Genomic DNA, 25,280 nt, shown 5'->3' with positions numbered 1-25,280 from the left:
TCAGTATTTAACCCACATTACCTTTTCTTTGGGAGTATTTGTGTCAACAGTGTACAGTTACTCAGTACCTAAGATCACAGAATCGTTTGTTGCAGAGACAGGTCCTTTCAGTAATTATATCTAACCCCACCACCTCCTCTGACAGTTCTTTCCAGATATTTAATGTATTTTCTGTGAAAAACCTACCCTTCAAATCTGCTTTAAATTTCTCCCCTTTCACTTTAAACCTATGACTTCTGGTTCTAGGCTCCCCATCCTGGGGAAAAAAGACTCTCTACACTATTCATAATTTTATAAACATCTATAAGGTTATCTCTTAGCCGTTTATGTTCTAGTGAGAATAAATCCAGCCTGTCTAATCCTCACTTATATTACAGCTCTCCAGGCAACAACCTAGTTAGTCTCTTCTGCATTCTTTTTAATGCTACCACATCCTTTCTGTAGTGTTGTTACTAAAACACTGTACATAACACTGTAAGTCCGGTCAGACAAATGCTTTATACAGTTGCAACATGATATCCGAGTTCTTACACTCAATGTCTCACCTATTGAAGGCAAGCATACCTTCTTCACTATCATATCCATCTGTGTCATTTCTTTCAGAGAACCATGGACTTGCACCCCAATCTCTCTCTGTACAACAGCACCCTAAAAAGCCCTATCACTAACTCTATACGTCCGACCACAACTTGACTTCCAATGTGCAAGATTTCCCCTCATTCTCCAATTCTCAAGAGAACATTGACCCAGTCTACTCAATTTCTCTTCACATGGTAAACCCACCTAGAATTAGTCTAGAGAATGGCAACTCTGTACCTAACTTACCCAGTGTCTGTCATGGAAGTGTTTGACAGGAAATGTTCATGAAGATTTACTGTCCCTGCCATGGAAATATTTGATTTTTGACGGTAGTATCATCCCTCCAAATTCTCTTTACTGTCAAGCACCTGGTTATTCTGTCCCATGTCCTTCGATTTCTTTGATGTCCAAAATTACCACTATACTAAGAATGGCAGTCACCGCACACTTAGTGACGTTAAACTTCGGGCATACCTGATCACTTTTGCCAATCACCTTTCCAGCTCTTAGCTTCATCCCACCCCCTCCGGTCTTCGCCTATCATTTCGCATTTCCCCTCCCCCTCTCAAATCTCTTAGTATCTCTCCTTTCAGTTTGTCCTGATGAAGAGTCTCGGCCCAAAACGTCGACAGCACTTCTCCCTATAGATGCTGCCTGGCCTGCTGTGTTCCACCAGCATTTTGTGTGTGTTGCATACCTGCTCTCCCAGGTAGCCCAGCTTTCTGAAGAAGGGCAGAGGTGTAATCCTGAATGTTTTGGCTCAATACCTATCCGCAAGCCGGGACGATAAGAACAGATAATACTGTTGTTTCTGGGACAAGTTAACTACCAAAGTGACCATATTTCAGAATGGATTTAATTGGTTATAAATCTCTTTGGGAATCTCAAGGTGCTGAAAGGAGGACTAGAATATAAGTTTTTCTCTTCTGTGTTCCAAGAGACGGCTGAGCTACTCACAAGCCTGAAGAGAAGTGGAGACAACGTGGAGAGTGGAAAACGAAATGGGAAATCATTTCCCTTTCTCTCATTCAAACAGGGACTCAGGCTGTCCTACTCACCTGAGCAAATGGAGTCACAATCATGTCTTCTGTGTGGCTGAGTACAAAAAGAATTACACAGTTAGAACAGTGTTCCTCCATACATTCAACGTACTGCTTACTTACAATGAACCAAATACTCAATGCAGACATACTAAGATGCAGCAAAGCAGAAGTTGTTGATGTTCCCCACAAACCAAACCACACAACAATTCAAAGTTTTATTTGGATGTGGGACTGTCATGTCTTTAGCACCTTTTGTTTTACTTCCATTTTTCTTAACGATATTGAAGGAGGTCATCAGTTCTTCAATCAGTTCTCTGCTGGTTTACGATAGTTGGTGAGTCACATTCGCCAACTAATTTTCCCTGTAAGCTATTCTCCCACATTTCCACCAGTTCCACTGCTCCCATATACCAGGGAAATTTACAGTGGCCAGTTATACCTTGCACTGGCCGGTGGTGGAGTGGCATCCACACCAAACTTCGAGGCCAGTGGTCCCAGGTTCGAATCCAGCCGGCACCTCACACGCTTTCCATCCGTGCCAGGTTGAGCTTCGAGCTAGCAACTCAGCCCCGTAAAAAACAGACAAATGCTAAAGAAATGGCAAGGTTGTTGCCCGTTGCACCAGAAAGCGCGGAAAGGAACAGCAACAATTATGCAGGAAGCTGAGCAAGGGTCACTTCATTGTTGGGTTGAATTGCAGAATCCTGACAAATCTTCTAGTCCAGCAGATCAATATACCCTCTCAACTAGCTAAAGATTGGGGGCAGTGTATCATTATTGCCAAATCAGTATATTGACAAATAACGATGAGTTGGAGTACAGGAAAGAGACAGACAGCCTAGTGACATGGTAATATTACAATAACTTTTCTCTCAATGCCAACAAAACAAAAAGAGACTTCAGAAAGGGCGGAGGTGCACGTGCACATGCTCCTGCCTACGTCAATGGTGCTGAGATTAAAAGAATAGTGAACTTCAAGTTCCTGGTTATGAACATCTCCAATAGCCTGTCCTGGTTGCTTTGTTGATGCCTCTACTTCCTCAGGAGGCTAAAGAAATTTGGCATGCCCCTTTGACCCTTATCATCTCTTTCTCAATGCACCTTAGAAAGAATTTTGTGTTGATGCATAATGATTTGATATGGCCACTGCTCTACACTGACGGTCCCAGTGCAAGAAACTGCAGAGATATGACATGGATATAGCTCAGCACATCACGGGAACTAGCCCTCCCTCAGTCAACTCTGTCTATACTTCTCACTGCCCCAGCAAAGCAGCCAGCATAATCATAGACACTGCCCTCCCCTCTCCCGTCGGGCAGGAGACAAACAGAAGTCTGAATGCATGTACCACCAGCCTCGGGACCTCTTCTGTTCCACCGTTACCAGATTCTTTAATGGACCACTTGGCCTCACAATCTCTTTTGTCATAAAACTTGCACTTCATCATTCATCTGCACTGCACCTTCACAGTAGTTTTTTTTAACACTTTGTTATTGTCTCACCCTAGTTTTGCTCATTGCACTGAACTAGAACTTCAATACAGGTGTCCCCCCACCCCTTACAAAGATAGAGTGTTCCTTTGAAACCCTTCTTAAGCGGAAATAGCTTAAAGCGAAGAACCATTAATTTATATGGGGAAATTTTTTTTTTAAGTTAAAATCCTCTTTGTAATGCAAAAACAGGTTACTAATGTAGGTCTTTTGTAAAAGCGAAGTGGCGTAAAGCGAACATTCATAAAGCGGAGGAGACCTGTATCATAATGGACTAATTGGCATGAACGGTATGCAATACAAGCTTTTCACCAAACCCTGGCACATGTGAGGATAATAAACCAATACTTCTGGCTTGTAACTGAAAGTTTCTGATCCTATTTCAGGCTGGAGCAGAACCCCTACACTGACAGTCCTAGTGTAGAGGGAGTATTGCACTGTCACAGGTGCTGCCTTTTAGAAAAGACCCTGTCAACCCTCTCAGGTGGATACAGTGGATTCTGGTTAATTGGGCCATTGTTTAATTGGGGCAGCTGCTTATTTGGAACAACTTTTAAAGTACAAAAACTAATTGAGAAAATACTGTAGGCGGGATTCCCTTTGTGGTATTTGGGACACTATGCCGCTTCATTGGGGCAGGAGACAAGTGTCAAATTTTAACTACCTTCAAATGCGTGCATTTGTGCGGCTGTTAGACTGTGCTTGGGGTGAACAGATTCTAAATAGCGTCAGTTACGCGTGTTCAAAAAGCAGTGATTTTTTGTCACTGATAGTAGGTGAGAAATGAGCAGTGAGACAATTCAGAGCTGCTTTGCTCACTGCGGTTTCAGGCACTCGGGCTTGGAGATGCCAGAAATGCGCGGGAGCGAAAATGAAACGATTTCACTCCAAGTGGCAGATAGTTGCTTCTATTGATAACCATTAGGAAGGATAGTTTTATAGTACCATAATACCATTGTTAGTGTTCTGATTTGTTCTGTAATTCATTTTAAATCATAATTTGTTATTAAATGATAGTTTGTCTATTTTATACATTTTTAACTATTTCTATGAAACTTTGGCTAATTGGGACAGCTACTTAATTGAGCCGAAATGTATGAGTCCTGATGTGTCCCAATTAACTGGAATCCACTGTATTTTATATCTTATAATTGCAGGGAAGATTGCCCACTAAGATGAATACATTCACCTTTGACCAACATTACCAATGCAGATGATCTGATTACTATCAGTAATTTACCTTTATGGTGTGCACAGTGTGATAAAAACATCGTAAAGGACTTGACGGGACAGATAGTGCATGGCGATTGTTGCGAATTTCCTGTGCACAATTTGGCCTTTGGATTCCTTTCATTAGAAGATGCCTTCGATTTGCCGCAAAGCAGATGGCAGCAGCAGGATGCAAGCTCTCAAAATCTACAGTCAACACCACAATTTTAGTTCCTGTCCCACCGACCTTTTACTATATAATGGATTATTGCTGAAACTTGTAGGTGCAGGCACACAGTTAGGTCAGGCTACATTTCAACAAACTGCCCTCTCACCCTTTCACCAGCTGTAAGAACTGAAAATGCAGCAGAGGATAGGGCGTGGAGCTTCTGAAATCTCTTCTAGTGGTCATAGAGTCATCCTGCTGGGAAACAGGCCATTCGGCTGACCAGTTGGCACCTGGTCATGTGAACTCCGTCTTCCAGCACTTGGCTGATAGTCTACAATGCAATGGTGATTCAAGTGCTCATCTAGACACTTTTTAAATGTTGGCAGCAGCTTTGCTCTCAGTCAATGTTCTCCAGGTACTCACAACTGGGTGAGAAAGGCCCCCTCAGATCCCCTTAAGATCTCTTACCCTTTACTCTAAATCTGTGTCCTCTAGTTTTATCCATCTCTTCTATGGGGTAAAGCTTCCTGCAGTCTGTCACTGTAACTCACTCATTCTTGCTGCTCAGAGTGAACAAGATTCTTTAGAAAAGCTTGGTATCATATTTAACTTCAAGATGTGCCACAGACCACTGTACTATCATTGTACTAATGATTTCCACCTTTCCGTTGATGCAGCCTCTGCTCACCTGCTGAAGCTCTCATCCCTGCTATCATTTCTTACTGCTAGATCTGACTATTCCATATGGAGATGAGAGGGCGTACAGGAATGAGATATACCAACTAGTGGAGTGGTGTCACAGCAACAACCTGGCACTCAACGTCAGTAAGACGAAAGAGCGGATTGTGGACTTCAGGAAGGGTAAGATGAAGGAACACGTACCAATCCTCACAGAGGGATCAGAAGTGGAGAGAGAGAGCAATTTCAAGTTCCTGGGTGTCAGGATCTCTGAGGACCTAACCTGGTCCCAACATATTGATGTAGTTATAAAGAAAGCAAGAGAGTGACTATACTTCATTAGGAATTTGAAGAGATTTGGTATGTCAACAAAAACACTCAAAAACTTCAATAGATGTACCATGGAGAGCATTCTGACAGGCTGCATCACTGTCTGGTATGGAGGGGGCCACTGCACAGGACCGAAAGAAGCTGCAGAAGGTTGTAAATCTAGTCAGCTCCATCTTGGGTACTAGCCTACAAAGTACCCAGGACATCTTCAGGGAGTGGTGTCTCAGAAAGGCAGTGTCCATTATTAAGGACCTCCAGCACCCAGGGTGTATTGTTACCAACAGAAGCCTGAAGGCACACACTCAGCGATTCAGAAACAGCTTCTTCCCCTCTGCCATCCGATTCCTAAATGGACATTGAACCCATGAACACTAACTCACTTTTTTAATATATAGTATTTGTTTTTGCACAATTTTAAATCGATTCAATATACATATACTGTAATTGACTTATTATTATATTTATTTTTCTTCTTCCATATTATGTATTGCATTGAACTGCTGCGGCTAAGTTAACAAATTTCACAACACATGCCGGTGAGAATAAACCTGATTCTGATTCTTGGGTGGTCTCTCTTTGTTACTCTGGTGAGTCCATCCTTAGTTCTCATTTCCAGGTGTCGACATGCACCGAGTCTGCTTATCTGTTACCCAAGCTCATCGACCTACATTGATTACCAGTCCAGCAATCTTTCGATTTCAAAATTCTCACCCTTGTTCTCTAATCTTTCTGAGAGCTCAAAAATATAAATGTTCACGACGTGAACAGCACAGACAAGGCTAGCATTTATTCCAAACTGTTCTTGAGAAGGTGGTGAGGTGTCCTTCTGAACCACTTCAGGTCTTCTGGTGAATGTGCTCCTGAATTGCTTTTGAGTAAGGATTTAGACCCAGCAATGACAAAAGACTGGGTGCAACCTGGAGTGGAACCAGCAGGTGGCAGTGTTCTCCTGCATCTACTGCCCTGGTGCTGTTGGGGCAGCACAGACAAGTAAAATATATACAGTGGATGCCAGTTATTTGGGACATTGGATAACTGGTGCAGCCGCTTACTTGGGCCAACTCTTAAAGAACAAAAACTAATCGAGAAAGTAGCTGGGAGGACATTCTTTGTTTATTTGGGACACTATGCTGTTCAATTGGGACAGGACACTGTTGCAGAACAGTTTCAGTCATGTGCATTTGTGTGGCCGATAGACACTACAACGTGCTTAGAGTGAGCAACTTTTAAACAGTGTTTGTTGCATGTGTTTGTGTTCAAAAAGCAGTGATTTTTGTGACTGATAGTTGGCGAGAAATAAACAGTAAGACAATTCAGAACTGTCACGCTCATCTTTCAAGCATTCAGGCTTGGAGATGTCAGAAATGGTTGGGCGTGAAAATGAAAATGAACTTCACCAATTTAGGAACTACAAAGAACTTGAAAGTATCAACAATCATCTTGAATGTTACAATGAAAATGAAGATTTGGAGGATTATAATAATCAAAAACACTGTAAGAATTGAGTTCAATATCTGCACTAGGTGGGTGCATTGATTTTGTTCATTTACGGTCAATCAAATGAAAACAGCAAAGTGTTGATGAATTCCTCAATCGATAACAGTTAGGAACTAATACACGGTTTTATAGCTTGTTGTTCAGTCATTTAATCAAGTCTGGCTCTTCGTGATTTCATGGACCACAGTGTTTTCATGGCAAGATACGGAAGTAGATTGCCAGGCATTTCTTCTGCGCAGATACTGCTGCTGCCCAGTTTGGGACCCAGCTGGGTTTGAACTCAGGACCATCTGCCTTGAAGTCCAGTGCTGATCCCACTACACCACCAGTTTTATAGTACTGTGATATTATTGTTAGTGTTCTGATTTGATCTGTATTTCACTTAAATGCATAATTTGTTAATCAGTTAGATGGTCGTTTGTCTATTTATACCTTTTCAACTATTTCCATGAAACTTCGGCTAACTGGGGCAGCTGCTTAATTGGGCCAAGATGCACTATAATCCCAGTGTGTTCCAGATAACTGGAATCCACTGTATATAATAGATGGCACACGTAACAGCCACTCTGTGATATTGATGCAGGAAACTAATCAGCTGGTAGATGTGAAGCAAACCAAAATAGCCACTTTGTTCTCTGTGGATTCAAACTTGTGTGTTCTTGGAGCTACACTTTCCTAGACAAGAGAACTATACTTCTTCAGGCTATTGCCTCAAACACTGTACACGGAAAGGCCTTGATGTCAGTATGAGAGTTAGTTTCTGTAAGATATCCATCCCCTGGGTCTGTTCCTGTAGTCATGCATTTACGTGGCTCAAACAGGAGAGCTTCTGATCATTAATGACTTTTAGGATGTGGATAGAATGAGGACTTGGCAATGTTAATGCCTTTGAATGTCAAGGATAACTCAACATACTTTCTTTTATCAGTGACAGGCACCAACCTTGCTCAAATGCATGCTACTTGCTCGTGATCAGCCCATGCTTGAAGTTATCCAGGACCTGCTGATGAATACGTGGCTGGCTTCACTTGCTCAAGACTGAGTAACACTGAATCATCAACCACCTTTGGACTTTTTTGACAGAATTAAGGTCTTTGACAAAGCAGCTGATGACGGTTTGACCTGGGACAACTAGTCTGAGGAGCCTCTGCAACAATGAGGTTGGGATGAATTATCTCCAGCAAACATCTTCCTTTGTGTGAGGTATGACTCCAACTCAACTACAGAGCTTTCATTGCCCATTGAGCTCAGTTTGAATAGGGCTTCTCCTGATGCCACATCCAGGCAAATGCTCCCATGAAGTCAAATGAAATGACCCTAATCCCCCCCCCCTCCTCCCCGCCACCTTTTGAATTCAGTCTATCTGATGAAGTGGTTTTGAGATGAACTAAACTGGGCAGTGATGAGCATTTTATCAATGAGTAAATGCTGCTTGATTGCATTGTTGATAACGCCTTCCATCACCGTGTTGGTGACTGAGAGTCGATAAACTGAGTATTAATTAACTGGGCTGGATCTTACATGCTTTGTGTGGATTGGCCATTCTTGATCAACACTGACTGAATGCCAGTACCTACCCTGGAACAGCTCAGTTCGAGGTGCAGCTAGTTATAGAGTGTAAGTCTTCAGCTGGTGTGTCTATGCTGTATCAAGTGTTCTCAGCTGTTTCTTCATATCATGTAGGGTGAAGAGAAATAGTTGGAGACTGACTAACGTGATGGGAGGAATCTCAAAGCGAAGCCAAGACTGCTTCTCCACTTGACGCTTGTGTCTGAGTACGTTTGCAAATAATTCAGATTTGTGTTTAGCATTCACATGCTGGGCTCTACCAGTGCAGAGGATGGAGGTGCTCTTCAGAGCTTTGGTTTTGGAACAAGTATTTAATTACTTACAGCAGGATAGCAGAGCTTTGATCTGATCCATAAATTGTAGTATCAGTTAATTATCACATGCTGCTTTTACCGTTTAGCACACATTGTTCTGAGTTGGCGCCTCACTGGGTTTGAACCTTATTTTTAGGTATGCCTGGTGCTGCACCCGCATGACTTTCTGCACTCCGCGTTGAGCTTGATAGCGACTGTAGATTTAGGAAAACGCACTGCAGATGGTGGTGCAGGTTCCACTGATGCCGATGGTTCACAGAGCCTCAAGGATGCCCAGTTCTGAGCTGTTCTGGGAAACTTCCGTTCCATACAAGTGCAGGGCTACGCAACACGATGGACGTACCTTCAGTGTTACGATGGGAGTTTATCTCAACCATACTGGGAAGAGATCAGTTCTACCAATACTCTCATGCACAGATAATGTACCTCTGCAACAGATAGACTGGTGAATGTAAAATAAAGCAGGCTATAATGGGTAAATTCCTTGACTTTTGTTACCTGCCACAGACTCAATGCGGCAGCTATGTTCCTCAGGACTCGGTCAGAGATAATTCTGTTCGACAGTCTTGGAGATGGAAATTGAGGTTCCCCCGCTCAGAGAATATTTGGTACCCTCATTACCCTCAGTGCATCTTCCATGGAGGAAGCACTGGTTCATTTAGCTAAAGGAGGACAATAGATCATTATCAGAAAGAAGTTTCCTTGTCACTATTTGACCTTTTTGCCAAGAGGCTCCATGGGTTCTGCAGTCAATATAATTTGGCATCAATATTGAGGAGTTCCAGTGGTTCTTTCTTCCTGTCTGTAAACCACAATGCTATCGTCCATTGGCCACTGGACTGAAAATACCTGAGGATTGTAACAGTGGACAATGATTGTGAAGTATCATTTTGTGAGTACAGCAAGGTTGAGCACCATTTCCAAGATGCTTTTAGGAAGATTTTGCAAAAGCATCTTGGCTATGAAGAACTCTGCCATGTCTGAATTTTGTCTTGTTCTAGTTTTCTCCTTACTCTGCTTTAATATGGCAGTTGTGAGAGGACTGAGAGGCCTGGTTAGACAGCAACTGCAGCTGAACCACTCCACAGACAGATCAGTTTTTAAAAACGGCTCCAAACCACAAATTAAACAAAATTTTTAAAATTAGGTGATTTAATTAATCAGATTCAAATATCACACCCAGCTGGTGTGAGATTTGAATTCACACATCTCAACTGTAAACTATTGTTCCTGGACTAACTGTCTAGTTATACAACTATTGCAGCACCTCTAACTAAGACGTACACATTGTCACACATTATATCAAATTCTCACCTTCCAGTCCCTGTCTTTTAATAGCAGACTACTGGCAGTTCATCTCCAACCAGCAAGATTGTCTAATTACTTGGCAGAATACTCCCAGTTCATCTCCATGAACAGAAAAGCTTCTTCTCCATTTCCTCTATTCCCAGAAAGTTTATACAGCTCCTTCTGTTTCCTGTTCTACTTTTCTCTTCAACAGACAGGTTTTTAAAATGCCAGGTTAGTGTTGGCACCAGTGTCACCTCCAGAACTGCATTATCTTCTCTCCCACTGTTCTGAGGTTCGAACTAGAACCCCTTTACTCACAGTGAGCAAGAATCAGGCCTAGTTCCAGACTCCAGATTCAAATGGAAGGCTGAATTCCTCAGACAGGTTTCTCTATTTGCCCAATCCCAAATTTAATCACCCTTCTGTTGGTGGTCTGGGCCTCAAGTTCTGGAATTCTCTTCCCCAACCCTCCTGCCAATCCCTCTCTGTTAGGACACTACCTTAAAATCTACACCACTGACTATATTTTGGTTGCTGTTTCTTTGTAGCTCTGAATGAAATTTGATTTTTTAGTACATCTGTGAAATAGATCAGGCTGTTTCACTGCATTATTGATGGTATTATAGAAAAACAGGTTTCACCAGAAACTACAGCTGGCTACACAGCACTTCTAAAATTTGGTCCCACAACAGGACCAAATAGTAAAGCACACTGTTACCATTACAGAGTACATTTGGCACGGTGTTTTCACAAACTACAACCTTGCTTACACTTGGGAACTAAGTACTTCATTGGCTGGGAAGTATCTAGGATGTCACTGGACCAGCAAATTTGCGGATGACACCAAGACTGGGGTGTAGTGGATGGCGAGGAAGATTATCAGAGCTTGCAGTGGGATCTGGACCAGCTGGAAAAATGGCAGATGAAATTTGATGCAGAAAAGTGTGAGGCATTGCACTTCAGTAGGACCAATCAGGGTTCGTCTTACACAGTGAACGGGCACTGAGGTGTGCGGTAGGGCAAAGGGATCTGGGAATACAGGTCCATAATTCATTCAAAATGGTGGCACGCGTAGCAAGGGTCATAAAGAAAGCTCTTGGCACTTTGGCCTTCATAAATCAAAGAATTCAGTACAGGAGGTAGGAGTTTATGTTTAAGTTGTACAAGACATTGGTGAGGCCTAATTTCCTACCTGCAGGAGAGATGTAAATAAGGTTGGAAGAGTACATAGAATGTTTACAAGGATGTTACCAGGAGAACTTGAGTTATGAGGAAAGATTGAACAGGTAGGGACTTTGTTCCTTGGAACATATAAGAATGAGTGGAGATTTGATAGAGGTATAGACAGGGATAATACAAGCAGGTTTTTTCCTTTGGGGTTGTGTGGGGCTACAACTAGAGGTTATGGGTTAAGGGTGAAAGGGGAAAAGACTGGGAATATGAGGGGCAATTTCTTCACTCAGAGGATCGTGAGAGTGTGGAACGAGCTGCCACTGCAAGTGGTGCACGTGAGCTCGATTTCAATGTTTAAGTAAGTTTGGATAGATACATGGATGGGAGGGGTATGGAGGGCTGCAAAGATGCAGGCTGAAGGGAGTAGGCAGTTTAAATGGTTTAGCATGGACTAGATGGGCCAAAGAGCCTGCCTGTGTTGTAGCTTCCTATGACTCTGTGTCCTGGCATGGAAAACAATGGAAAACCATCTTCTTGATACTGTCTCTTTACTACTTTATGAAGTTAAGTGTGAAGTTGAAGTAAACTAGAAAAAGAATCATCTATTTAAGAATAAAAACAAACAGAATAACAAAAAGGAGGATTTTTTTGGTTAGGAATTTTGCAGCTAAGTGTATGAACGGTTGAGGCAGTGTTATGATGGTGTGGATGTCAACACAGTTCAGACTGAGGAGGTCCAAATCCACAGGCTCACTTGTGAGATGAAAGGGTTTGCTGTGCAGGGACCAGCACCTACTCTGTGGTGGATTTTAATTGGGAAAGGAAATCTCTTTACTAACTGGCACATGGATGGAAGGTAAATGGAGTGCTATGCGGGAGAGAAAAGTTAGATTAATCTTGGAGCATTTATTTATTTAGAGATACAGCGCCGAACGGCCCAACGAGCCCACATCCATCAATCCACCTACTAACCCATTAACCTACGAATCCGTACGTCATTGGACAGTGGGAGGAAACTCGCGGGGAGAATTTACAAACTCCTCACAAACGGCTCCAGAATGAAACCCCAAACTCCGGTACACCCCGAGCTACAACAGTGTCACGGTAGCCATGGTGACACAACATTGCCGGCAAAGGGCCTGTACTGTACTGTGCTGTTCCACGTGCTCCTATGTGCAAAACTATTTCCTTAGAAGGTCTTCACTTACTTATTTTTTAAATCTCCATATTCAAAAGAGCCCAGCTGAACTCCAGTGTATTTCAACTGCCAATTTCTACCAACGAAGGTAACGGAAGGGAGAATTTGCACAGGGGAAGGTTTAATAGTTTCTCAGTAAAAGTGATGGGGGGTGGGGTGAGGCTTCGTTAGGCTCTACTCAGCAGGCTGGGAGGAGGGGCACTGATATACCTCTATGGGGGGGGGGGTGGTTAACACAGCTATATGAGTATGAGAGAGAATGCTGCTCTACATGGGCCACCTTTTTCAATCATTCCAAGCTCTGTTAGATTGGTTATCCTGAGTCTTTCCCGCAGCCACTTAGGATTCTACGACCTAACATGACACGGCCATGACAGAGACAGCCCTGAACCCTCGGGAGATAATCCAGTCCTTCTTTTGCAAGCGCTGACCGTTACACAGCACGGAGTCACTCGACTGCCATGCAAATGGGTCTGAAAGTGAGAGTGCACAAAATGAGTCAAGTAAAACGTGCCACAGCAACGAGAGCTGGGTAAGCCCAGTGAGATGGAATTTACCCAACAACATGTCTTCCTTGTTCGGTTTTTTAAATGAACGTAGCTCAGGAGGGGTGGGGGGGTGGGAGGGGTGGTGAGGAAAGGGAAGATGTGAGCAAGACTAAGGGTGGGGAAGGTGCTGTGAGTGGGAGTGAAGGTTTCTGTGGTTAAAGTGGATGGACAGAGAGATACTTACATCAGGAGTGATACTAGACTAGCTCAAGTGAGCACCATCCGGCCTGGTTGGTGTGTAGAGTTGAGGGGAGTTTGAATCTCCTATTCCCATGTAACAAATAGGTCAACTCTTATCCATCTGAATCAAAGTCAGCAGAAGTGTAAAGCGTGCGTGGTTTAAAGCTGGCCAGCATCCTTTCTAATAGAAAACCAATAGTACCATCAGGGTTAGCTTTGTTAAGACCTTCGTAGCAGAGATTGTGGGCCACATCCTGACTGCTGGCACACTGAGGCGAGGTGAGTACAACATCAAGGGGGGAGTCCATCTGACACAGACTTTCCCATGTCTGCTTACCGCAGAGTGGGCAGAACTTTACGTAGGTGCATGATTACTGCCCTTGAATACTGCCAGGATGGTCACCTCTCTATTGTAACGCCTGTCTTAACAAAGAATGTTTCTCCAACATGGAGCACAGTGTTTCTAAGTGGAGCCTGTGAAGATAGTCCTGGCTCTAACCCAAATGGAACTGAAGGTGTTGACTGGGAAGCACAAAATGTCTACAGCAACGTAAAAAGGTTGCTGAAGCAGCTCGGTCGGTCAGGCAGCCACCTATGGAGGGAAATGAACTGTCAACATTTCATGTCAACTCTTAACTTGAAGGCAGAGTACACAGTTAATGGCCGGATTCTAAGTAGAGTTGGGGAACAGAGGGATCTTGGGACCCAGGTACCTACAGTAAATACCTCAAAGTTGCCCCGCAAGCTGACAAGGTGGTTAGGAAGACATAGGGTGTGCGCGCTTTCAGTAGAAGGGGGATTGAGTTCAAGAGCCATGAAGCAATGTTGCAGCTCTGACAAACTCTGGTTACACCACTCCTGTGTTCAGTTTTGGTCGCCCCATTGTAGGAAGTACGTGGAAGCTTTAGAGAGGATGCGGTGGAGATTTACCAGGGCGCTGCCTGGATTAGAGAGCATGTCTACTGAGGAAAGGTTGCGCATGCTTGGGATTAGTGGCGACGATAGAGGTGTATAAGATGAAAGGCATTGATAGAGTGGACCTTTTTTAACAAAGAGGGTGGCAGAGACCAATACCAGAGGACATCTGTTTAAGGTGAGATGTCAGAGGCAGTTGTTTCTTCCCTCCACAGAGAGGTGGGAACCTGGAACACTCTGCCTCATGCGGTGCTAGAGGCTGATACATTAGGACTATTTAAAAGACCCTTAGATAGGCATATGGATGTAAGTAAGATGGAAAGTTGTGGACTGCATAGGAGGGAAGGGTTTGTATAGGTTGGTACAACATTGTGGGCTGAAGGGCCATACCATGTTCATAATGACTGGACCGAAAGGGCCTCTACCCGAAATGTTGACCGTTCATTTCCCTCCATCGCTGCTGACTGATCCAGCGAGAACCTCAAATGTTTTTGCATTGCTCTGGACTTCAGCACCCGCAGTCTCGTCACCTTAGTTCAGGTGATCACATCTGACCCCAAGGGGCACTCATCCAAGACAACAGGGGTTAATAAAAATGAAAAGCCCCAAAAGGAGGGCAGGTAGGAACTCTCCAAAACTCATGGGCATTGCCCTCCCTCACCTCAAGTCTCACACACCAATACTCAGGACAGTGTTGCCTCATGGTTAGTAGACTGTGGTAAGGTGGGCAGGTTAAAATCTAACTTACTTTCCCAAAGTCAGGGCAAGGAAAGATTCTGAACGTTGTGAAACCAAGGATTGTCTTGAGTGAGCCTTGAAGTAGTTACTTCTGGTATCGAGTTGTTTGAGAAGAGGATAAAAACGATTGGAGACCGATTATTTTCATTCCCCTACTCTCTTTTATCAGCTTCTGCTTACAAATGATCTTAAGAAGCCACCTCCTCCACTTGTCCCAAATCCATTAGTAATCTCAGCTGCCTGATTAAGATGGTGCTGGTGAAGTCCAGTGACTACTTATCAGTGGCAAACAAACTAAAGAAAACAACTAAATACTTTTTTTGGTAAACAGTCACTCCAAACAATAGGCTGTAACTTCCCACTCGGAGCTGAGCTTTCGAACCGCCTGTATGGCTTGGCATTTTTGCGGGGTGAACTGAAGTCTGGAAGGTGCAGTACAGTTGCGGTGTGGTGAGCCAAATTGAGGCTGCAGGTTCTGGGCCGGAGGGAGGGGAATGAGCCAATGTTTGACCATTGCTGGAGGGGGCTTGGAGGCGATTCGATGTGGCAGAATGGAGCCAAGGCAGAGTCGAGGCGAAGCCCGGGTCTGGCCTTGAGAGTGAGGAAATATCCAAGGTTTATTTAAGCACCGGGCCAAATAGGAAAGGTCAGGTATGGGCTAAATGGAGGTGGTGGGGCCCAGGCTCAGGCCCAAGAGGGTGTTGAAGCAGCAGGGCCCAGGTCCGAGAGCGAGGAACGACACTATGTTTGTACGATTAAGCACCAGGCCAGACTGTAAAGGTCAGAGGCAAGGGATGGGCCAGTTCATCTTGCTGCTCTGTAACGTTTACTCAGCTCTGCGCTGAACTGAGGCTGTGGCCTGCTCCTGAATGGGCCGCACTGATGCCGGTCTTTATGTCTGTGGACAGTCTCAGTTTTGTAAACTTCAGTTCTGAATGCTATTTGCTTATCTTTATTGTTTGCACAATTTTTCCCCCTCTGCAAACTGGATGTTTGGCAGTCTTTGTGTTTTTTTTTTAAATGGGTTCTGTTGGTGACAAAGAACAGAATGCCATTTTATTGAGCCAAGTCATTCAATCAGGAAATGGAGCATAACCATAAAGATGACCAGTGGGATGGGGGGAGTGTGGCAGGAGGTCCTATGATGAAATGTCCAGGAATATGTCAAATCAGAGCTGGCCACAGCCTCTAGGTCAGGGTTTCCCAATCTTTTTTATGCTGTGGACCAATAGCATTGAGCAAGAGGTTTGTGGACCCCAAGTTGGAAACCCCCTCTCTAGATGTCGTTGGTCCATGTGGATAGCTGCCAGCTTGCTATTTCTGCTGACCATTCCAGCAAGTATCCTAAATTTGGGCCCCCAAATTAAGCCTTCTTGAGCAGGCCCCAGAAGCAGAGCCACGAATGGCTTCTCAGTTAAGCCCTGCAAAAGCAAGCCTCGGGCTTGACCTCATTCGTCAGGCAAATTTCTCTTCAGCTTCTGATTCAGAGCAGCAATTTCATCAAAGTTACCAAGAGAAAACAAAAGTAGTTACACTTACACGTCGCCAGTGATTGAGGAGTTCCGGGACACGTTCTTCGGGGAGATATCGTAGTCGCTGTCGGAACGGTACAGGAAGGACTCCCGTCGCTGGCCGTGGGCAAAGTTGGCCTGCAGCACAAGCCCCGAGCTGGGGCTTGCCTGAGGGTCGAGAGGGCTGCGTGCCGCCGTGAGCCCATTCTCCACATCGAAACTGCATAGAGAGACACGAGTATCGGGTTAGTGCGGAGCAGCAGACTTGGTGGTTTACTGGAGTGAGGGCTGTGGCTGCCAGAGCAGGCGGGGAGCAAGCGCCCTCTCCCCATCAGCGACACAACCTGACAAATGCAGAATCAAGTCACTTCAATAACAACTCAAACACAAAGGAATACAATTCAGCCTGGCTTTCTCCAGATATTGGAAAAAGCCATTTTGCCCCTCAGATCTGCTCTACCAGTCATTTGTTTAAGGTTTATCTGCCTACATCAATGACTCACGTTAAGTCCTCACTCAGCCAAAAGCCAGAGATCTCATCCCTGACCAACCGACCAGTTTCTCACCAAGGGTGTAATTTGGTCAGCCGGGTCTAAATCCAGGCCCCACCCGAAGAAATGATGCGGTGGTGGTGAAGATGATGTGGAGAGAATTTCCAGACATGTTGCCAGAGCAGAGCTACTTCAGTGACATGGACACTGGGAGCAGAGAAGGTCACAGGAGGAAACTTATTTCAGTAATCAGGACTGAAAATCCCTGTTAGAGTACATAAGGAGAAACTGTTTCCAGTGGGAGTAGATCAGTGACCAGAGAATACAGTTTAAAGAGATGAGCACAGGGACTAGTGAGGAGGGGAGCACAACTTTCTTCCCTGTGCAGCAAGTTCTTGCGATCTGGAACGCATCGCCTGAAATGGATATATATTCTCCAGACATTTTCAACTGACAAAGGCTCAAAGGAAAAAAATCTGCGTGAAGAAAGCACAGGGACTGACAAATTGGAAACTCTTTCAAGGAGCCGGCAGGAATGCCTCCTTCTCTGTTGTACAATCGCATGATTCATAGAGGTCTTCTGGAAAAAAAAACCTGTGAGCTCCAAAAAAAAAAGACTGCTCTGTAGAAGCGAAAGTCCTCGAGCTCAGAAACGGGCCTTTGAATCAATTGATGTTTATACTCATCACAAACCTCCTCCACTCTCATTAACCATTTCTCATTTTTCTCTCTAGGTGCAAGTATTTGTTTGGTCCTACCAAGTTGTGTGGGAACTGGTGACAAGACAACAATCTGGCAGGGTGAGGTAAACAAAGGGACCCGAGGAGTTTCCCACCAACCAACTCATCTGAGTCTCCCAACTGCAGAGTAAAAACCTTCATGGTCTTACCTTGATTAAATCACCCCCTCCCAGTTTCTCCACCCTCTGCACAAGCTCATTTTATTCTCCCCAGCGCAATTAAATGTTCTTGCTCCTGACACTGGTCAGAGGATGAGGCCCTGGAGCCTGTTCTGTCTTTCAGTGATATTGCGACTCATCTGAATTTTAGCTCCATTCATCTGTTAACTATTTACTTACCACTGTTATTTAAAATCTGAGATTAATGTACTTCTGTTAACTAAAGGAATTAAGGCATTGGCTACAAATTAAAACAATCTCATCAAATAGCAGATTTGGGGGGGGGGGGGAAGGAAATTTTTTAATTGTGTGTTTAATTTCAAATGTTCAACCAGGGAAAAACAAAATTGATCAATCACAGTACTGAACATTTTCATCTGGTTATAGCCCCCAGCATCCACATATTTCTTTGGGGAGAGGGTGCTCCACATTAAATTCACCGAAATACATCAATGTCTCTCCCTTTATCTCCCCCTCCGGGTGACAAACAAAAAGCAGACAGCAACCAAGGTCATCAGTTTGTGAAGCTGCTGAGATCGGCCTTGTTCTAATTCCACCTGATGGCCACAGTTCAGCCAAATGGGGGTAATCTTTCATTCAACCAGTGCTCCTTCAGGTATTTATAAAACCCTACTCCCACCTCCTTCCTTCCTTAACTCTGACACTGAAAAAAAATATAGAATTTCTCCTGCAGATTGGAGCTAAAATTCAGAGATCACAAGTTGCTGTGGTTATAAATCATTTCTGAGTCAGATTTTGAAAGTTCAAATCCCACTCCAGAATCCCATACCTCACAATTTCACATTTCTGTGGTGTGTACTGTTGGATATAACATTCAACCTGGCCTCAAATTGACCAACTGTGACACATTCATATTGTGCCAAGGTCAAGTTCAAACTGAACACAGCCGAGGCTGGGTCTTTAAAACCAGTCTGCAAGGTGAACCCCATCCATCCCAACCAAATACCAACTGGAACCCAACTTGATTAAACTGAACAAACTGCAGGCCAATCCCCTCCTAACCTGATCCAGCTTCTTCTTATCCCCTCAGCAATTGCAGCTGCCCTGATCCAAACTCACACAAGTAGCCAAGTGAACTAAAAAAAAATATTGAAGCTGGAAATCTGAAACAGAAAATGCCAGCAAAGCTAAACAGACCAGGCAGCATCCGTGTCAGAGAATCAGTCCATTGGTTATTGGACACTACAACACGATCTGTACACTCCCTGAGTAAACTTCACTTGGCACACAACTGCCAACCTTCCGACTTCTCCTAAAATTTTACTCTTCTCTTACTTTTGAGAACTTGCAAACTTTGAACTGCATAGCAAATTGAGCCCATGAACAGACAGTAAGAACATTGACTCTTGTTGATCCCTTGGGATACACAATGAACAGTTCTTTCTCTTCAGTCTGAAAAATGACTATTCACCAGATTTGATCCATGTTGTTTTTAAAATTATTATTGATTTATTTGTTTAGCCCAGGTGCTTTGCATTCTCGTTGGAGATGGTTATTGTCTGTCAGGTGCACGTTAATGTCACATGCTACTTATCAGACCATGCCCGGCTGTTGTCCTGGTGTGAACTGTGTCACTTACCGAGCAGTTGAATACTGTTATAATAAATGAACATTCTAGCTTCAGACCTTGCGAATGACAGGAATTTATTGATGAACTTGCTGAAAGTCTTCGGGTTTAGCCCACTGCCAGAGCACCTCCTGCAACTCAGGCCGGGATGTTTGACCACAGCCACCTTCAGTTATAATTCCAATCCCTGGACTGATTTATTTTTTCCTAATGTCCTTTGGATTTAGTTTTACCAGAGCTTCTTTATATCACACTGACTCAAATGCTTCCATAATGTTAAGGACACCCTTTCATCTCAGCTCTAGATTTCAGCTCAATGGTTCAAGTATCTATCTATCTAAGTTTCGAGCAAGGCTGTGGCAAGGCTTGGTTCTGCCTGTTCCTGGCAAAGCTCAAACTGGGCAGAGGCGAATGGGTTATTAGTAAGTGCCACTTAATTGTGTGATTGATAACGCATCTGCTACTGTGTTGATCACTGAGAGTAGGCTGATCAGGTGGTGATGACATAGATTGGATTTGTCCCACTTGTTATGAACAGGACATAATTGCCCAATGTTCCATTTTGTTGGGTAGATACTACTGTGGTAACTGTGCTTGAACAGCGTGGCCAGAGGTACAGCGAGTCTGGACCAGGAGTTCAACGGTCAGTTATTTTCTGGTCCCACAGCCTTTGCTATACGCCATGCTCTCCGATGCTTCTTGATATTGAGCAAATTGAAGTGTCTGGAACCTGAGGGGATCTCAGGAGGAAAGACGATGGATTATCTGTTCCACGCCTCCAGCTGAACATGGCAACACCTGCCTTAATTTTAATTTTTTTTTATGGTCTTAGCCCTACCATTGATGAGGATAGGGATGTTCTTGGCCACCACCATTCAGGAGCAGATGCAGGAGGATTGTAGAGCCTTACTCTTACTGTGATTGCTGAGGTTGCTAGCTCAGCTTATGATGTTTCCAATGCTGGATCTTCACCAGGCTGGCACCTCAATTCAGGCCCACCTGGTGCTGATCCTGGCATTCCTAGATCTGTGTAATGACAGTGAGGTTGTGCCAGTCATGAGGATATAACCGCAAAGCTTCCTTACACTTATACTCAAATCCTCTCTTATTAAAAGCTAGCACGCCATTTGCTCTCTTAATCACTTGCCACACCTGCATTGTTGGCCTTCAGTGACATGTATACAGGGAACAGGTGTGCCATTTATGCCATGAATTGCATTTTTCTAATGTCTATTGTGTGTTTAACGTCTTTGTGAAAGACCTTTTGAAAGCCCATATTTACAGCATCAAAACGTCTGCCACATCAATCCTCTCAATTACTTTGGCGAGAGCACAGTCAAGTTTGTCAAATGCAATATATGTTTAACAGTCCACGCTGATTTATAATCCCTTAACATTTCCAAATCACAATAAATATTGGCATGGATTACTGTCTTTTAGCTTCCTAACACTGTCCTTTTGCTTTATTTATCTTCCTCCCCTTCCTTAAACAACGGTACAACATAGTCATCCTTCACTGCTGGCACTTCCCCATATAAGTGTTAAAGACGATTGGAAACAGTCTAATTTCTACCCTCTTCCCAGTAACCTTGGGAGAATCTCATCCGGACCAGGTGACTCTTCTGCCTTGTGCAGTGCTAGTCTTCCAGCACCCCCACTATGTTTAATTTTATCCCATCTAATATTGCTTCCTTCGCCCTCCTTGACAATGATGACAGGTACAAAATCCTGCTTCAGAACCTTAGCCACACATGCCTTCATTGGAAAAACACCTGTGGTTAATATTCTCCACACCCCTCCCGTTCTCTAACTACCTACGTTTCCCTCTGTCAGCTGCCATTCTATTCTCGTGCTCTCTCAATGTCAACTTTATTCCTCCTGAATAAAATTAATCCTCTAATCCTCTCTCTTTGACATCCTGATCGACTTTTTGGATCTTTTCACTTTTTGTTCCAGCTTGGGTCTCTGCTGCATTGACCTCGTTCCACCCTCTGTCATCCGGAGGGGCCAATCCCTTTATGATGTGCCTTCCCTCCAATGACTCCATCTCCTTTGTAAAGGGATCCCATACCCTTTCACAACCAGAGATAAATCTTTCAAAAAGTCGGGGGCAGAGTTCCAAGCTGAGTGGTGGTCAATACAAAGAGAATTTTAGGAACAAGTTTTCTTTTTAGGCACTGAGAGTGGCTGACATCTGTAAAAGTGCAGCCAGAGGAGTCATAGTAACACATACAGATTGCTGGAGGAATTCAGCAGGTCAGGCTGCAACTAAGCCTTCTAAAAAAATGGAGTAAGAATCAACATTTTGGGCTGACACCCTTCATTAGGACTGGAATCTGGAATGGGAGGGGGAAGAAGCCAGAAAAAGTGGGAGACGGGAAGGACTACAAGCCTGAAGGTGATAGTTGAAGCCAGTTTGGGGGGGGGGGGGGGGGGAGAGAGAATGAAGTGAGAAGCTGGGAGGTGTTAGCAGGAAAAGGTAAAGCGATGAAGGAGGATTCTGATAGGAGAGGAGGGTGGACCATGGGATAAAGGGAAGGAGGAGGGACACTAGAGGGAGGTGATAAGCAGGTGAGGATAGGAGGACAGGTAAGAGGGAAGCCAGAATAGGGAATGAAAATAGAGGGGGGGTGGGGAGAGAAATGACCAGAGTTAGAAAATTTGAGTTGGCCCAGATGGAATGTGAGGTGTTGCTTCTCCAACTGGAGAGTCGCCTCATCGTAGCAGTGGAGGAGGCCGTGTCCTGACACGTTGGAATGGGGATTTGGATTTTAAATGGTTGGTTACTGGGAAATCCGGCTTGCTCTGGGCAGACTGGATGTGCTACAGTTACTACGGCTCAGGGGCATTAAAATAGCCGTTCAAAGTCTCAGGTCTGAGAAGAATATGGTCCTAATGCAAGCAAATGAGATTTGGGAAGATGGGCTGAAAGGCTTGTTTCTGTGTTGTGCAAATCCGTGGCTAAGCAGGGGCTACAGGGAGGGTTCCAGTGCAGTGAAGCCATTCCCGACAATCAAAAACTGGGAAGGAACAGCAAACCAGTACACCAGATGATCGCTGCCTTAACTTGCCTGTGAACGTCAGAAGTCAATTGATATGAGGCAGAACAGAAGCCTCTCTGTGTGATCAGCAACGGCGGGCAGGAAGGGAGGCAGCAGAGAGAAAAGTTACACAGGAGCCAAATCTTTTCCAGTTGATTGTGCTGGCAGATGTAGTGGGAATGTCATGGTTATACATCTGAACTAAACTACTCTGTCCCCCTCTCTAGCTCTCTCTTGTTCCTCCCTGACTTCTTGTTTTGTGACTCCTTGCTGCCTGCTTTTACAGGGTGGGGATTGACATAACTGACAACATCTGCTTTTGCGCACACCGTCTCCACGGAAACATAGTGACAGAGCATTCACCAATCCGAAACACCTACAGCATTCCCCGTTAACCCTCCACACTCTTGCACCATTTGGTTCTCATTGCATGAAAGCCCGAGGGCTAACTTTGAACTGTTTGAAATAAGTAGTCCTGTCACAATACGAGGATCACATACAATGCTGGAGGAACTCAGCAGACTTTTTTGCATTTGCCGTCACAATTCTACGTCATTCTAATCTGTGGAACAATTTCCTGCTGCCCCAAACCTTTAGTCTGACGTTATCTTTCTCAGTTTATGTTTCCTCTCTACCGCCTCACCAAATATTTCATAATTGAGACAGCACAGGTTAAATCTACAATAAAACAACATCACACTAGTGATGTTTTTATTTTGCCTTATAACATACAAGGAGGCCATTCAGCCCATTATGAATATGCTACCTCATAGAATAATATCCCCAGCTATTTTTCTTGTAAGCTCTCTCTTCACATTAGCATCAGCTCTCTCCAGGTTCCACCACTACCAGCCCACTAGGGGCAATTCACGGCAGTCCATTGATCTACCAACCCATGCAGTCACAGGTGGAACACGTATACTTTACACTGACAGCAGCGAGGTCAGGATGCAGTCTTGTTTTCTGGAGCTGTGAGGTGGCAGAGCCACTGTCCCACCCAAAGCTGTAGACTCTGAGAGGGAGAGAAGGTTCTGCAGATCCCTCACTCCACATTTGATAAAGATGTTGAAAACCCCGAGCAGGTGAGGCAGGGCTGTGAGGGAAAAAAGCTGTCAAATGTGAGGAGTCTGGAACAAGGCCACATTGGTATTCCAAGAGATCACTCAAATGTGCATGGAACCAGGCTATTCTGTCCCTCTACTCCGTTCAAGGCCAGCTTTCTCCCCTTTAACCCATCTCTCTATTTGCCTCAACCTCTCCCTGTGAGTTCCGCTGCTGTTTGCAGAAAGAAGCATCTCTTGAGTTGCTCTCATCATTTTGTATTGATGCCCACTGACATGGAGGTATTTCCATGTTGGACACCCACCAGACATAGAAACATCTTCTCTCGACCTATGCTGTTATACACTTTCATACTCTTAAAGCCCCCAGTCAGGCCAGCCCTCAGTCTCCTGAATTCAAGGAAAGAAACCCAGCCTGAACAATCTTTTTCTCTAATAACTATCACCTTACAGAGATGGCATCATCCTTGTTAATCTGTTTCGTATCTTCTGCAATGTTCTGTGCCCTGCTTGGCAACTATACAGAGTACAATTCCTCAAGTGTGAACCAAACAAAGATTAATAATGTTTAACAGAACATCTCTGCATTTAATTTTTATCCCTGTAGAAATACACCCAACCACCTCCCGCCACAGGACCTTGTTACATTTATGGAATATAACAAGTGGGCTCCTTCAGAAATTGTGCACAGGATCCCCAGCCTCCTCTGTAGCTCACTGGATTTTTTTTAAAGCTAAGAGAATGTGCTTTTTTTTTATTTGTATGATCAAAATGCAAGACCTTGCTGGTACGTGGCTGATAGAAAAATGTAGGACAATGTAGGAAGGAAGGGTTAGACTGATCTTAGAGTAGGTTAAAAGGTCGGCATAACATTGTGGGCCGAATGGCCCGTACTGTGCTGTATTGTTCTATGTTCGCTTTTGTGCACATGGAAATTCATTTTCCATTTCTGTATTAACTTCATCTCTCAATTTGGCATTTTCCACAAATATAAAAATTCTACTGGATTCTTAGGTTCAAACTGTTTACATAACTAGAGAGCAGTGCGGTTCCTGTACTGGTCCCTACAGTAAAAACAAATTTCATCACCACCCTGATTAGTAACTTACGGTTTCCTCTTTCATAGCCAGCTTCCTCCCCACTCTGGCACCTGCACCCATTCTGCAAGATCTGACCGTAATCAGAGGGCTTTCAAAACTCCAGATATATTACAACTACTACATTACCCTTATCTACCCTTCTAATTAGTTGTCAAAGAATTCAACCGAACAGCTCAAACTGGTCCATTACCTCAGAATAATTGCATTTTGTAGATCCATTTGTCACATCTTTGAATAGAGATCAATTGTGGACTTGCAACCCTTTGATCTTGTGTTCCCTGGCCTTGTTCCGCCTCCATTTTAAACATTGTATTTACACCAAGCTGTTCACCTGTCCTCCATCACTTTCACCCTTTGCAATAATATTTTACAAGTTTATATACAGTATGTGCACAGGTCCAGCAATGCATGGGAGCATATTTTTCATGTATTTATTTTCAAATATTAGGGCAGCTCAGTAGTGCAGCATTGGCAATCACTGGTTGGGGTTTGATTCCCGCCACTGTCTGTAAGGAATTCAAACATTGTAGTTTCCTCTGGGTGCTCCAGTTTTCTCCTCCATTCCAAAGACAGATGGTTAGGGTTTGGCTTAGTGAGTTGTGAGCATGCTGTGTTGGCACTTGCAGGCTGCCCCAGCAAAATCCACTCTATCTTGGTCGTTTATGCAAAA

At 44.1% G+C, this 25,280-nt stretch overlaps 1 protein-coding gene across 7 annotated transcripts in view; it reads right to left on the bottom strand.

Annotated features, from left to right (window-relative positions):
* The window catches only part of LOC140739897 (3',5'-cyclic-AMP phosphodiesterase 4C-like), a 287,627-nt gene that overhangs the window by 42,177 nt on the left and 220,170 nt on the right, over window positions 1-25,280 (bottom strand). For 5 of the 7 annotated variants that reach the window (XM_073068546.1, XM_073068548.1, XM_073068547.1 and 2 more), the window contains 3 exons: window positions 16,460-16,651; window positions 14,931-15,011; window positions 1,638-1,674 (listed from right to left, as the gene is read on the bottom strand). In XM_073068546.1, the coding sequence (XP_072924647.1) occupies window positions 1,638-1,674; window positions 14,931-15,011; window positions 16,460-16,651 (310 nt within the window). The remainder of the gene's footprint in view (window positions 1-1,637; window positions 1,675-14,930; window positions 15,012-16,459; window positions 16,652-25,280) is intronic. The other 2 variants (XM_073068549.1, XM_073068551.1) reach the window with 1 other exon arrangement.

This window comes from Hemitrygon akajei, chromosome 16 (genome assembly GCF_048418815.1).
Source record: "Hemitrygon akajei chromosome 16, sHemAka1.3, whole genome shotgun sequence".
NCBI classification, from domain to species: domain Eukaryota; kingdom Metazoa; phylum Chordata; class Chondrichthyes; order Myliobatiformes; family Dasyatidae; genus Hemitrygon; species Hemitrygon akajei.
This window is presented reverse-complemented; position numbering and strand designations above follow the sequence as displayed.